We start from the raw sequence: 16,272 nt of genomic DNA on the forward strand, positions 1-16,272 counted from the left end.
AAGCTGGGCTGACTGGCGCTTGAACAGTGATTCTTACTGGCATTAAAGGCAGGTGAATTTGGCCTTCATTAACTTCTAAATACTACAAACAGGCACATTTCCTAAAATCACCCCACTGCCTTTTGGTAAATGTCACATAAGCAGATACATAACTGCTGTTTGTTTACTCTTGGCAAGGGAAAATAAATGGCCAATAAGCCCTGATATAGGCAGGGCCACAGTATACATGATATATTGTATTGCTTTCTGATAAACAATACGAGTAGCTCATCTACTCTTACTTTTCTAGAAGGTTATGAAAAATGGAGACAGCCTACATTTGAGCAGTTACTCATTAAATAAAGATTTTATTAACAAAGGCACACAAACTATTAACATTGAAAAATGTATTTACAAAATGCACATAATTAGCGGCAAGTGCACTGTTGGTCGTTGTATGTCCATCACGACTAGTAGATTTATTTTTCAGTCTCTTTCTTTTCCCACCAATTTAAATAACAGATCCTAAGAGACATTAAAGCAGCTTTCATGTTGTTAAATGGAGACAGTGTTGCTAACTTCTTCATACTGGATAATAAAATAAGGGTAGCTCTGATCATCGTTAAATATAACAAAAATCTGGGGCTCAAAGAAGTTGTCCACACAAGAGTCATAGAGGTCACTGGTCAAGCTCCCTGGGTTTAACGGAGGAGGCCTTCTCATGGTATGATTCCCAACCACGTACCTTCCAGTTAGCACTTTAGCCAGAAACATATAGTGAACTCCTTTGGGGGAGCGTTTGGAAAAGTTGTGTGAATAGCTGGCTTTCCTGGCAAAGTAACTGCCCTGTCCAAACATGGTGGCATGCTTCCCGCACACTCTGGGGTCAAAGTTGTGTTTGCAAATTGCATCAACAACATCCTGCGAGGTCCCGTGGAACAGATGCCTTTCATTCATAATTCTGTCCAGTCCCGTCATCTTCCTTGTCATGAATTCTTTTTTCCTAAACAATGGATAAAACGGGGACATTAGAACACATTTCTCAAACAGAAGTTGTTGGCAAAAAATTAACAACCTGCTGGCAACACAAAATCCATGTTTTTTCCAATTTAAATCAATGGTTACAAACAAAGAGCCATGTTGAAACAAGGTAGGCAAAAAGGCTAATTATTCTCTGTGGGACTGCTGTGCCAGTAGTATGACTTTCTAGCTACAGGAATATACCTAATGATTTATTTCCTCTAACACTGACCTCAGTCACCAGGTAAACCACCTCATACATGCTCATTTAACAACCTTAATTCCACATGGGCTTGATTGTGTCCCTAAGGAAACTTATTTACAGGGAATCCTAAACAGCTTAGTAGAAAAGAGAGTCAGGTCAATCCAGCACATGTTGAGCCATGGCTGGATTAAAAACCCATAGCTATAATCTAACAGCCGGCAGCATGATGGCTCAATGGTTGCCTTACGGGTCCTATCTTCAAGAAGTCTCAGTGTCTGTATGTGTTACCTCTAACACAAACTATATAAGCTAGTTAATTGGCACCTGATGAAACAAATGAAAAGGACCCTAGTGTGTATATAAATGGGCCAAGAAACACAGATTGTACTGTACTGGGGCGCATAATGTCAATGCTATAGAAATAAAGGACAATAATGATCTTATATCATACTTAAAAAAAACCCTACCGATTTTTTTAATTATTTTATTATAGTTGTCTGAATAAATTCAATTGTTTAATCTGAGATGTGTGCCTATAATTCAGCACGCAATAGAGGGTGCACTGTTTCTGACTAAGGGAGAATATATAAATAAATCCCATCTGATAAGCTCTGCTATTGTCATGTCTGTGACAAGGACAATTTGTTACAGTGACAAATTTTAGAGCCTCTAAACCACTAGCAAAAACACAGGTCTGGCCAATGTTCCACAAATAGATTTCTGTCAACGACATTCGGCAGTGATGAAAACAGTTGTTTAATGGAAGCAGTTTCCATTTCCACCTTTCCCAAACCACTAATGTCTGGCTATGTATCGAGGTACAGAACTGAAAAGGATTTTTGCAGCTCTCTGTAAAATCTTATAGGTTTAGCACAGAGGATAGGAAAGGTCATAGCCCCAAGCATCTCCTACAGACTTATGGTTCAACAGCTTGGCACCACAAAAAGTCCTAATAGGCTCGTCGCCCACGGTAGCCAAGATTAACCACAGGCAACTAATCTCTCCGAAATGCCTTTCCACAGGCATATGCATCACTTTGTTTTCCCAAGTTCTCATGAAGTTACACGCAGGAGGAAACTTTGCATGACTTTGGAAAAACGAAGCAACATTATGCCTTTCCACCTTGACCGGCAAGGCATTTCCAGGAGATTAGATGCTCTCGGTAGCAGAGATTTAACCACAGGTGACTAATCTCCCAGTTGGAATGGCATTTTGACCTATTGCTCTGTAGGCTATTTACTGGCCTTAAGACTTAAATATGAATAAATAGTAAAGTGGTTTGTACCTCTTATATTTTTCCCACAAGAAGAGATTCTGGACGCGTATTATCTTTAAAATGCGGAACCTGGTTTCTGGCACCGTTTTGTGAAACAGAGTATAAACTGTCCTGTAGCTTTTGTCTTCCTTAGACATAGGCACTTGAAAGAACTCCTGAGATGCGTCCATGGAGAGCCATGTTTCAGGGTAAAAGTTGGGAGAAGTAATTGCTATAGGAGACAGGATTTGCAGGGAATCGGCTTGGTTTGCTGGAGGTGCCACGGGAGATATTCCACTGAGTGTTCTAGGATCAAACAGAGAATCAAAGCATTTAGATGTTGTTAATTGGTATGAATTCACATTCTGTTTACAACAGGTGAACCTGGAGACAATGAAAGGGAGAAGACAATGCCTTACAAGTCCCTACAGGTTTCAGCTGAAGATGACAGCACTGATCTGCATGGCTGTTTGCCCTATATTAGAAATGAGCATGTCAAATTGCCTTCAATACAGTGGATTTTCTGCCTAATCTCTAATGATGGCAAACATGGAAACATCCAGTGAGAGAGCAGTAAAAGCCCAAAGAACAAACAATTATTTCTTTAAAAGCATGCACTATGCACTTAAAGGGGAAATCTGGCTTATGAATCAAAATTTGTTAAAGAGCCCCACACAACACAGAAACCCTTAAGATACCTATCACTTTAATCTTCTGCCATCCTGTCAGGGGAGGAGGGACTAAAACATTGATATTACAAATTGTAACAACTTCTCCAAAGATTACAGACAACATGCAGGAACTACATAACTCACAATGCACTTCACTGTAATGTTCTTCTTCTTACTGACATCATGTGTGCAGGGGATTTTGGAGAATGAAGGTTAAAGGCAGACTGAGGATAGTCGACTACTTTAAGGCTCAGTGTAGTCAGCCAGATCAGGAGAACAGGCTTAAGTAACTGTTCCAAACCATATTATTACATTAAAATTACATTATTACTTTTCAAAAAACTTGTGTTTGGGTGGAGTTTCCCTTTAACTAAGGCTACTTTTCACGCATTATAAAATATAGCTAGTAATACAGTAATATGGCTGTGTGAATTGTGTTTCATCCATTCTATTTACATTTCAGTGCAGAATGCCTGTTAACATCACCCACGTGTTATGTATTTAACCTGTTCTTCCACAAAATCTTTTATAGGTGACTTCCATTCCCTCTCCAGGACATGGTGCTTAGTCAGGCTATACTCTGGTTTCTGGAATAAGGCTGAGAAGTGTGCGGATAATTCTCTGAGTTTGTAAGTTGCTATGGGATTTGAACTGTTGGTGTCCTTCTATTGATAAAACATTCAAATATCATATTGAATTTGAATAGAGATGACTTAACTCTTTGTCTCTATACTGTAGATCTGAGAGAAAAGTGGCCTAAAGCAGAGTTAGACACCTGTCCAGGTTTATATATATATTATATATATATAGCACTGCCAGCATATTCTGTAGCACTGTACAATGAATTGCGGTGGACACAAACATTATGACAACCAGAAACAAAACAAATAACAAATGAGCATAAATAAGCCAACACATGCCTCTACAATAATAGGGATCTTCAACAACATCTGGAGGGTCAACTAGGGTTGTTCAACTCTCCTTTAGGGCTATTAATTTGCCTTCTATTAAAAAAATTATGGATTTGAGATGTGGCCCAAAACATTCAGTTAATTATGATGGGAATGATGGGAGGTGTGAAGCTATCAGTAGATGTAGGCTCACATGCTGCTCAGTGATGCCATGCACATTTGTGGAACAGCTCGCCATGAGACCATAATCACTTTCTACCTCTCCCTGTGTAACTGGAGAATGTATGTAAATAACATACGTGTATGATGTAACAATGATTGTGAATGCTGTTAGTAGAAGGTTCTTGTAACCAGGGGGAGGGGAGACATTTGTTACACTTGTGATTTACCATACAATTGTATGTACTGAGCACAGAAAAAAATGAGAACAGGATGGTGAACAAACTTGGATCATTTGCAAGAGCCTGAGAAACAAATGTGGCTTGGGTCCTCAACATTCTCTGGCAAATGGGAAGCTTTTCTCTACATGCTAAGATCTTTCCCAGTGGTACTGTTTTTGGTGAACTACAATGTCCAAGCTTTCTCAGTCTTTAGGTTTGTAGTGCTGGTGGTAGGAACCAGGCAACAGCAAGAGACTCAGGCTAAAGCTCATCATCATAAAATATTAAAAAATATTAAGATACACACTACCTCTGTGAGTAGACTGTATCCAGGGATGTTTTACTAATGTCACTAGCCATATCTTTTCACTACACACTGAAGCTTATAATCAGTCGAAACAAGGTATCAGCAGCAATAAATAACTCCTAGTTCAAGCATACCCTACACATATAGAAAGTCTTCTGCTGTGGCCTCTCAAACTGTGACTCTGTGTTTGCTACTTGCAAGCCTCTGCTAGAAGGATAATTTATTAGCCCCCTTCAGCACAGTGCTACATTATTGTCACATTATTTGCTGGTCATTCAGAATCAGCATTTTGACTGTTGCGGTTTCTGTCTGAAAACAGCAGTGGTTAAGGCTGTCATATTCTAGCTGATATTGTACAGTATTCAGTATGGCCACCTATTATTATATTTAGTATGGCTAACAGCCCAAATGATCAGAGCAGTGGGATGTGAATAGTAGCTGCGGCTCCTCTCTACTTCCTTATCCGCAGATGCACCATACGCTGGCAGACAACATTTTTCAAACCCATTACACATCATACATGAACTAAGACTAGTACTAAACATATTGTTAAGTCCTGTGTGCTATAGGGTGTTACCCCGATGCATGAACTTTGTTTTATTACTGAGGCCAGTTCACATATATTTCCATCTTGTCCATATTTCAGTTGCCAGCTGGCTCTGTTATCTTTTGAAGGGTTAAAGTTCTAATGCTATAACAAGGCTAAAGGTTAGCTGCAAACTCAACTGTCCAAAGTTGCTTATATATGGATATCCCAAGCAAAAGCCCTTAACTCTATATGCTTTCTGCCCTTGAAAACAGGCCTAAACCTGCCAGACAGACAATCTGGTGTACCTACAAAGTGCCAGCCATAAAGGAGGTAGGTGTTCACACTTTGTTCATAGCCTACACGCGTTATTTCTATGTGTTTATGATGAGTAAATCTAGTGTAATTTGAGTCATTACATGCTTAACCTCTGAAAGAACCATTCTTTCTTGATTACCAACAATGTAGGGAAAATAAGGGGAAACCGCAGTGTTTGTTTGCAAGCCCCAGCATGTACAGCTGCCTGTCAGGCTATCCACTTCCTGCCTTACACTTACACAGGACGGAATGTTCTGAAATGCGGTTCTGTGCAATTATACTTCCAACTGTGCAGGGGATCCATGGAAATTATACAGCTTTGTTCTAATCAAAACAGATTGCATTGCAGCTCCCTCTTGATGAGTGTACACAACATCGCTGAAGGCTCGGCCCAACACCATCATGCTTGTTTCAAAGAATTTGAAAACTACAACCTGAGATACTGGGAGTAGTAGTTAACTGGAGCACTCAGAATCCTGTGTGTGTAATAGGGAAATGATACTGTAAGCCTCATTGGGGCAGGAACCCATGTGAATGATGTATAATATCATTATATAAAAAGCTGCAAAACATATCACTGCTATATAAAGAAGGAACCATTTCTGACTTAGAACTCTGTATTGAAACTCTTGAGGGCTGCTTTACAAACATGGGTGCTAAAATGTGCAAGCCAATAGCAACCAGGCAGGTCAAGTTGCAACATACTTTTCAAAACCAATTTTGATTGGTTGCTGTTCCTCTTGCGCAATATACCTCCTAGATTTTGTAAATCAGCCCCTTAGGCTTTAATGAGTTAAATGCTTTTCCAAGGCCAACAGCCCCATGCTCAGTAAAGGAGCAAATGTCGTTATTTATGTGTGTGTTTAAGCACTGGACACTGCACAGACAGCAGCTTTTTAAACTAAGCCCAGTGATTCATTTTTGCTTGTGACCGTTACTAAACATATCCTGTAAACCGCACATCCCACCGCTGCTATTTTTCCATCTCAATCAAGTGTCTGTTACTAACGCCCCTAGTGCATGTGAGCCAACCGTTACCTCTACCGTGTAATTAGAATCACTGAAGCTCTTTTTTTTTTTGTTGGGCTGAATAAATCAGATTTGTTAACACTTCCCTGACTCCCCAGCATAACTTGCTTGTTATTAATTATAGGTCTGTAATGTGAATATCTTCATCTCCTAGTAGCAGTAGGATAGTTTATAGTTTAATGGGCAGATATGTTCTATCTATTGTATCTGATACATGAACTAAATATCATATGTAGTCATAATAGTAGCACATCCCAGTCTGATTTTAAAAAGAAAAAAAATGGTAATAATGTAAGATCCTAGTGAATGACAGCGTAAGCAAAGCATGTATGGGTAGGAGGTAACACTGTAGCATCCCAAACCAAAATGACTTTTTATGGAACTGTCACTTATTTTTTTACTTTATTATGTTTGGGTCTAATAGGTGTCTAATAGGGGACTTTCCGTGGGGGCAGCAAGACCTGAAAAACTGGATTATAAGAGTATTGTAAATTTGAAATAAAAGAGTTTTCCAGTGGCAATGCTTTACGATGGGCAAGTAGCTGGATGCAGTACTGCCAGAACAGTTCAGGTACAAAAAGTGTAAAAACAAAGTGTGAAATAAAAAATATGAACCCATTAAAATGTCACAGAAAAGTAAGTTGCCTCTTTACTCTGGTTTGTGTCTCTCCTCTCATTTCTGTCAGCTTCCCCTCCCCTGGTATATGGGCTCTCCTGTTATCCCTCTCTCCCACAGGTTCCCACAGTGCTTTTACTGCAGATAATCTCTATTTAGACCCATTCCTTCAGATTCCTTCATGGTTCTGAACATCTCCCCCACACTATGGTTTATTTTCAGTACTGCTCCTAATTTATCTGTTTTTTTTTCTTTAGTTCCCTATCCTTGCCTCCCCTTAATCCTCCTCATTCTTCAAATTGGAAGAGATCTGGGGAGAGAATATCCCTCCATTTATATAAGAAAGCTAAAACATCTGCTGTGCTGCTTTCATATGCATTCACGTGGCTTTTATGAAAGTAATCCACATTGAATGATGTGTCCTTTACGAACCCTTATTAACTTCAAGGTTTTACATTTAGGGTAACTGATTTTGGTACCTATTTTATTTAAAATTCTATCACAGTGACAAAGCTTCTAAATGCATGTTAGAAGCCCACGGTCTCACAGAAGATATACTTGGTATTTTGGGTGCATAAGTTAATCATTATAAACTACTGCAGTTTTGATATGTATGGGTCAGCACACAGCTGCCTTTAGTAGGGTTGCAAATAGGAATATCTGCCCTAGCTGCCAGCTGTGAGACAATAAAGTAAAATAGTGTTGTGGTTATCAGAACTGTCCATCCTAGAGACCTAGTATGGTGGACTTCATGCTAACGGTGCCTAAAGAGATTATTTTGACCTAGAACTCTGCCTCCCGTAAGAAATATCTATGCAGACACTGTCACAGCTCAACCATGCAGCACAGTTTTTGAAATTTCTTATATGCAGACTGTTAACAAATGAACAGGGTATCTGAATGGTAATCTGCCACATGTTACAGAGATGTTTCTGGTACACATTACTTACTGGAGATGTGGCAGAAGTATCACAGACGATCGGAACAAGGGCCTGCGTTTGATTTCCTTCCGGAAGCATGCGTTCTGCTGAAATCCATCCTTTATATTCAGTATGTACTGGTTGTGCCATGTAACAAAGCGTACCTCTTTTAGGCCCCGGCAGTTGGCCTCTTCTATGAGCTTCACGACAGGCTGAAAAAGGAGATACATTTAGGAGGATTTCCACTTAAATCCAATTGTGTGCACACAAAATGTTTGTAAAACATTTGTTCAAAGCAACAATTAGGAATTTTATTATAGATAGATTTTATTTAAAAATAGAAATTATATGAATATACTAGGTTATGTTCATAAGAGTTTATCTTAATCATTCTGTTTGCCAGTTCTAACTGGCAGTTAAAATGGAAATGTGTAGAAATGTAAGACCAACAATACTTTCTGGGACTGGGGCTGCCATCCAACCTAGCCAGTTACAAATATTTATATGAGAAGGGAGTGGTGCTCATGTAATCAGATTAAACTGCAAATATTTTTCAAGGTAAGCTCTGGATGCCTTTAGCATACAAGCCTAGTTGCATAGGAACTTTACAAGCATTTGCATATAACGACTGCTGAAAGGTTTTCCTGTGTTTAATATTTTACATAAGGTGGTATTCAAATTTTCGCCACTATGCTTTAGCAAGATCTGTAGGATCTTTTGGTTGAAGATAAAGGGAATAATAATAATAAGATTCAATTTCAACATCCAATCAGTGACTGGCAAGAACTAGATATATAATTTGTGTACGCAGAGGCCGTGGGCACATTTGCCATTAGCACGTATTTGCACACGTGCAGAGAAGTACCTGTGGGTATACAAAAGAAGTAACAGGACTTTACCTCAGAATACTCCCTCCACCCGAAATGATCTCGGCAGAAGTACTTCCACACAGTGTGATAATTAGAGGACACGCCAGAGGTAGTTGGTGTTGACAGTCGTCGGATTTGGTCAAATTCAAGAGACTCATAAATCTCCATACAGTTCAAGTCTACTAGAAAATCATGTCCCCTTAGGATTAAGAAAAAGAGAGAGAAAAAGAGTGTTAGTGGCAAAAGCCATTCAGCAAGGCCATAAAAAGCACAGCACGAATCTCACATTTTTTGCATTTCTATTAACTTCAAATTCGGGTATAAACTGCCTTTTCACCACCAAGCTTAATAAATCACTAAGGCCACTAGGATCAAAATGCCGGCTGTGCAGCCGACCTCAAGGTAAAGACGACAATCCTAAAATAAAATGACGGGATATCCATCCGTTCCTCAGATGGCGGCTGTCAGAGGATGCTGAAAATTGCAGCTCAGTAAGATTATCTGACGTTCCCCATTTCTGATGTGGTGGAAAAAAGCCTCTTTCCCTGGGTGAATCATGCTAGTGTGCGCTAATGAGCACCTCCATTACAATATCTATCTATTACATGAGCAAGCCAAGCAACATGATTTATGAGGACTTGTCAATATGGAGACATTATTTATTTAAATAATACAATATTCACTCGTTATGCGAGAATCACAGTGAATAATATGCACTACAATACCACAAACACCAGAAATTTGCTTAAAATACATTTCTTTTTACATTTAAATCATGTAATTCTTTATTGTTCTGAAATTCTTACTCATGACCAGAGGGTTTTTTCACCTGTAAGGGATTCTTAGAGGCATATTTTTCAGGGTTCACTCCATTTTCAACCCTTAATAAATATTCCTCTAAAAAGCCTATGCAAGTGAATGGAGAACTAGGGAGTTCTTTAGTATTATTCTTGTTCTAGGCCACTCATGGTGCATTCGTTGGGTCCCGGTGCTGCATATAGTGTCACAAACCCCCTGACTAGTTCAAATAGATAACCTTAGATGTCTTTTTTGTGACGTGTGCTAATAAAAAGTGATATTTTAGGATAGAAATGACATAATCACACATCAACTTTGAAATAATCTTCTATTAAAAATGCTGTGAACACTGTATTCAGGCATTGGGAAAAAACAAAGAAAACCCTTTATATTCTTTTTTTTTTGAACATTGCCCTATTAGGATCAAATGCTTTTAAGAAGGGAATGCTCCCTGAGCACTTTGTAAAAGAACGTTAGAATGCTGTGAAACAAGAACAATCACGTGCTTTCCTTCTGGGTTATATGGTAGCGCTGGAGAGGAATACTTTCTTTACTAAGAATTTAGTGACTTTGGCTTCAACATAATTAAAGGCAATGACAATGACATTTCCAACCAGTGTGTATGGGCAGCTGCCAGATCCCTCTGCATACAACAACTATACAACCAGGCACTGAAGGGTTTTATGACAGAGTGGGACCCAGAGAGAAAGCTACAAAATTCCCTATTACTTTACATTGCATAACACTAAAGTAGTGGTCCCCAAACTGAGGGGCTGCCTCCTGCCAAGCAAGGCTTGGAGCAGTGATAGGATGGCCCACCCTGAAGACCAGATATGGTAACATCTGGGGTGAATGCTTCCTATATTCACTTCTCAAAATTCCTGAAAGCTCAAGTCAAAGATCAATTACGGTAAGGTTTAGGGGTGAACACTAATTTGCTGCACTAAATAGTCTTCTTACTATTCCTGAACAGTTGACACAGCAATGTTTTCCTTTAATTGTAACCCCATTTTAATGGAATACTGACACATTTCTATAATTGTGAGTAACTTGTCAGTATTACTTATAATGCAGCTCTTTTGCTTCTGTTATAGATTTACCCTATGTCACCTCCAGCCTAGCCGCACTTACCCTATGGAGAATGTGCCAACTGCCTGGAGAGAAAGAGGCTTCCTGCAGTCACACTGGGCAGTGGGTGGTGTGATCGTTTCACAGGCTGGGGTACAAATGTAACCTGTTCTCCAGACTATGGAAGGATCGTGCGGCTACCAGCGCTGGCAATATGTGTGCAGGCAACATTTGCTGTGTTAAGCTGGGGAAAGTGCGGTTGGCATCTTAGAGGGGGTATTTTACAAAACCAATGGCACAGTGATGCATTATTGGATAATACTGGCATGTCCCTTAAATGTTTTAGGAACATAGCAGTATCCCTTTAACTAATAGGGCCCTGGACCTTTGGAGGAGCCTAAGCCACAAAAACATCCGCAAACCACTAGCAAATTTTGTTGAGTCACATCAACACAGTGTAGAAAGAAAGGAAAGCATGTGTACTAATTCTCATATTAAAGCCAAACAGAAAGCACTGGCCATCATTTCCCTAAAGTCAGAGAGAATTGCTTTGTCTGCCTGGAAGTGAACTCACACAACAGTTTTTTACCCACTGCATGAGACCGGGAAGAACAAACACAATGAACAATCTCACTAGATCATCTGTTTTACAGCTGTGAACAAATATTGGGAAATAAAAAACGAAACTGGGCAGAATCCTGCTGGGAACTGAAAGTACGAGTGCCTTCTGCGAACGATCTGTGCGGATTTTGTACATACACAACAACTCTGCTTGGGAACCTCAGGCGCCACTCTAGTGCAACATATATATATGAGCCCCTGGGATTTTACTGGAAATGAGGGGGTGAAATTACTATATTACTAAATTGCATAAAGCTTTCCTATATTTTCTCAGAACTGTTTTTCAAGCATGATTCCTGTTAATTGCTAGTAAAAATGTACAGATTAAAAATGTATTATTTTTTTACAGATTGTTTACATGTTTTATTATTTTTATTATAATTAGTTTATTTTATTATATTGTATTTATTATTTTTATTTATTTATTTATATATTTACTATTATTTACTGTTATTATTAATTTTGTTTTATTATTTTTTACATATTATATACAGATCAAAGAGGTCACGTTTCTATGATGAAAACAACAAATAACATGATAAAGGAACCTCTAAATTCTTACATGCCTGAAACTGCTAACATCTGTTTGCATTATATGGCTTAAACAAATGTAAAAAAATAGAATAGAAGCAAAGCATGACCAGTAAATAAACTTCTAAACTCTAAGGGCAGTGGCCCTTGAGAGGAAACTTCGGGCAACTTTGGCAAATAGTAGCGAGGCGTATGCCATCCCACCGGCGATTTACATTCTTGGTGGTGGGATGGCATAGCAGGGAGATTAGTCGCCCGCAACGACGAATATTTGTCGCAGGCCGACTAATTTCCCCATCTGCCACTGCCCTAGAGGTTTTTGACCTGCCCTTCTTGTGTACTTTGCAATATCTTTATTCCCTGGGTAGGTTGAACTCTCCTCTGTATATTTCTATACACATTGTACAAACAAACCATATGTAAATCAGAAGGTGTGGCATCCGTATCTACAACCAATGAACAGGAAAATGATCAAGCATCAGTTACCATTGCAGGGTACAAGCCAGTTATAACCCTGCCATAGCAGGAGAATAATGAATGTTTACAGAAGCTTAGCCTTCCCAAAACAGGGACAATCTGCCATACACAGGTATGCAACTATAAACTCTCCAATGTAAAGGATCTAATTATAAAGTTTCCTATGAAAAGCCATTTGTTGGTAGGCTTCCCAAAGTCACCACCATATACAGTATGATATGCTTAGTCTGGGTCCTTTCCTACATACCCATGGTGCTGATAAAAATACATACATGGGGAGCACAGAGTGAATTCATAAAACACAATCTGCTTTGTTGTTGTAACATGAAGCGGAGAGGTCACAATGTTTGTTGAAGTCTTAGGCAAGACATTATTCTCAATAAACAAGGCATATTTGAAAGGAGAAACAGAACATGTACATACTGTACGAGACTGAGGAGAGGAAATTCCTGCTCTGAGCCTTACTTACTGAAACCTCTTAGCCAGACTATAAATAATCATTTGCATGACAAAGGCACAGGCCTAGATACTCCACTCTCACGCTAACCTGGAATAGATGAACATGTGTACAAGTATTTCTCATTATGTGCCAACAATGGCTACCTTTCATTACTGTGTCAATCATATAATTGCTCTTTTTGGCCACACTAGCAGTCACATGACACTGCAAAACTAATTTACTTCCATTATCTGTGAGATAAATGCAGACTATCAAAGATATCTCAGAAGAGAAATATTATACACTATACTATATAGGCCTATAGCTCAATGTGCACATTGCCCTCTTAAAAGTCATATTTTTAATCTAATGTTCAATTGATTATAATAGTATATACAATCACCAAACAGAACTGACAGTAAAGTAGTACCTGGATGAAAACGTATAGTGATAGAAGCTATAACAGCTAAATCTTAAACTAATATTTTAGACACACCAGGGCATATTTTCCCTATTGTAGTAACCCTAGCAACCAATCAGATAAAAGAGGAGAGGGCAATGTACAAACACTAGATCCAAAAACTAAAATGAGCAAGCTGCAATTCTGGTCTGTAAAATTATAACTGCTCCTGATGGCGTGTAGCCTTCCAAGAACATAAGGGGGCCACAGGCTATCCTTGGTGTAGGCAGTCAAAAAAAAAAAAAAACTGAACAATTTTTGCACAAGATTTACTAAGAAGATATTCTTGCCATGGGGGGGACAGACTTATTTATAATGAATGTTAAACATTAAAAGACATCATTTTAGCCAATACTGCACACAAACGTACTAAAAAGAGAAAGGCAGTGCCTTGAGGCATGTACTAGCAGTGAAGAGGTTTATCTAATCATGCCAGGTACAAACAGCACAGAACTGGAATGTTACGTGACTATCAAAATATTGTCAGCTGCCGGAAAACGGTCATAATCTGGAGTCTCATCTCTGGCAGGAAGCTCTTAAGAAGTTTGCTTCCCATGATGTGGTCAATGCAACTGGCAATGACAGTAAGACCCCTCCCTGAACTTACAATCATTGTTCAGTAATACACTGTATAAGGTCTGTAGTATGCTACATTATTAGTATATAGGGAAAGTCTGTGGCACTTTCAGTATCAATGAAATTAGGTCAGGCTGTAAAGAAAATTAACACATTAAGGACAAATAAGAGACAGCCCTAAATAAATATTGTAATAGGTCATAAACTGACCCTCACTATAGTGTCCCTGCTCTAAAATAATGTAAAAATCAATGTCCTGGTCCAGAATTTGCCATTCAAGAAGCAGTTTTGCTGAGAGCTGACACAAAAGTGTGTTTTTGAGTTTCTCTTAGGGTAAGAATCCACGGACCAGTTCAGTAATACTCAACAGATCTTTGCTATCGCAGCGCCTAACCACTCTAAAATGGCTTAAGCCCTTTTTATCGCTTCATTTTTCAAAGTCGTGCAAAGTAGCCTGCAGGAGAAATTTTTCCTAAACTTCGGATTACCGAAGCGATGCAAAGTGCTTTCCACCAGTGGAAAGCCATTTTGGAGTGGTTTGTCGCCCACGATAACAGAAATCTATTGCGTGTGACTGAACCACTCAGTGGGCTCTTACCCTTAAGGGTGAAGATACACGGATCTACTAGTAGCAGCTTCTTGTCATAGCTACAAAAATAGACTATGCTCATCATTTACTGATATCTGCCTCTATGTGTGTTTTAGCAGAGGCAATTCTTAGTATTGTCTATGGCAGGGTATTTTCTGGTGTTTAGTAGCCGTGACAAGTAGCTCGTACTAAGTAGCTCCTTATGTCTTCACCCTAAGGCTGGTGGCACACAGGGAAAGTTGCCTGAAGTTTCCTCGTGAGGCAACTTCAGGCAGCTTCGGAAAACCAAAGCAATGCATATGCCATCCCACTGGCTATTTACATTCTTGCCGGTGGGATGGTATTTCATAGAGTCGCCCGTGGTAGCAGAGATCTATCGCGGGCAACTAATCTCTCCAAAATGCTTTAGGGCTCTGGTACACGGGGAGATTAGTCGCCCGCGGCAAAACGGCGACTTACATGTTTGCTGGTGGGATGGCAGGGGTAGGCAACTCGGGGAGATTAGTCGCCCGCGAACAGGGAGTTTTGCCGCGGGCGACTAATCTCCCCGTGTGCCAGAGCCCTTAGAAGTTGCACAAGATTGACTGCAAGAGAAAACTTCACGTGACTTCACATGGAAAACCAAAGTAATGCGTAAGGCTTTCCACTGGCGATACCCTTTGTTGCCGGTGGAAAGGCATTTCAGAAATATTAGTCGTCTGTGGTAGCAGAGATCTATTGCAGGCGACTAATCTCTCAGTGAGACATTACTCAAATTTGTGCTGTACTGCATGATACACACACACACCTAGGGGCCAAAAAAACCCACTGTGAATGGTTGAACTTATTACACCTCTGTCTGACAAGGGACGTCCTTCTTCCCATGTCTCCCAACACTTGGTACTTAGGGCCTGATTTACTATTACCATATTTATTATAATGAGCAGTTTTAGATTTTTACATTCATAAAACTCTTTTCTAGATCAGGTCTCTAATCCATCTTCTTCTATGGGAAAAAAATCATAAACACATTTGAAAGACTGAGATTCCACATGATTTTAATAGCTCCCACTTTCCCTAGAAAGCCAACCACTAAATCATTCCTTTAATCGCCACAGTAAAAATTGCTGTATCCTCATTTATAGTCTCACTGAGGTGCTTTATCATTGGAGCTTTCCTTTTTGCCAAGAAAGCCAGCTCCTTAATTATGCCTGATATCATAGTGTGTATTTTTATCAATGCATAGCTCGCTAACGCCCACACTGATTCACAAGTGCAATCCATAATTATTGAAGCTGCTGCGTGACACAGAAAAGGACACATGAATTTTAAACAGGCAATAAGAAAGAAGGGCTGTGAGGGCGTGATATAGCTCAGGGGCCCGTTCCTCACAGAACTGCACTACAATATGTGAGGCTCGTTTAAGTGGCAATATCATTGTACAATACAGAACACATACCTTATTGAGGGGAGACAAGGCAGCAATATTTTACAAATTAAATTATATCTGCATTTAACCAACAGAGAATGTATATTATAAAAAGTGATCTATGTACAGTACAGTAATCAGTAATAAGCCTCAGAGCACAAACAAACTACATCAACCATTAGAAGGTGGTGGCCTCTCTAAGGACTTCATTAGGACAGACTGTAAGTCTAGAGGCACACATGCATCATCCATGTTTTCCTAAAATATGTTTTTTTCATCCTATTTGTGATAAAACCTAA

The 16,272-nt window shown here is 39.4% G+C and overlaps 1 protein-coding gene across 1 annotated transcript in view; it reads right to left on the minus strand.

The window, feature by feature from the left end:
• Positions 1 to 327: 327 nt before the first annotated feature.
• tiparp (TCDD inducible poly(ADP-ribose) polymerase) overlaps positions 328 to 16,272 on the minus strand; it is a 35,927-nt gene continuing 19,982 nt past the window's right edge. Inside the window, exons 3-6 of the mRNA NM_001112942.1 lie at positions 9,037 to 9,205; positions 8,168 to 8,349; positions 2,490 to 2,765; positions 328 to 982 (exon numbers count right to left, since the gene is read on the minus strand). Coding sequence (NP_001106413.1) covers positions 535 to 982; positions 2,490 to 2,765; positions 8,168 to 8,349; positions 9,037 to 9,205 — 1,075 coding nt within the window. The 3' untranslated portion in view covers positions 328 to 534. The remainder of the gene's footprint in view (positions 983 to 2,489; positions 2,766 to 8,167; positions 8,350 to 9,036; positions 9,206 to 16,272) is intronic.

Source organism: Xenopus tropicalis, chromosome 5, assembly GCF_000004195.4.
Source record: "Xenopus tropicalis strain Nigerian chromosome 5, UCB_Xtro_10.0, whole genome shotgun sequence".
NCBI lineage: Eukaryota > Metazoa > Chordata > Amphibia > Anura > Pipidae > Xenopus > Xenopus tropicalis.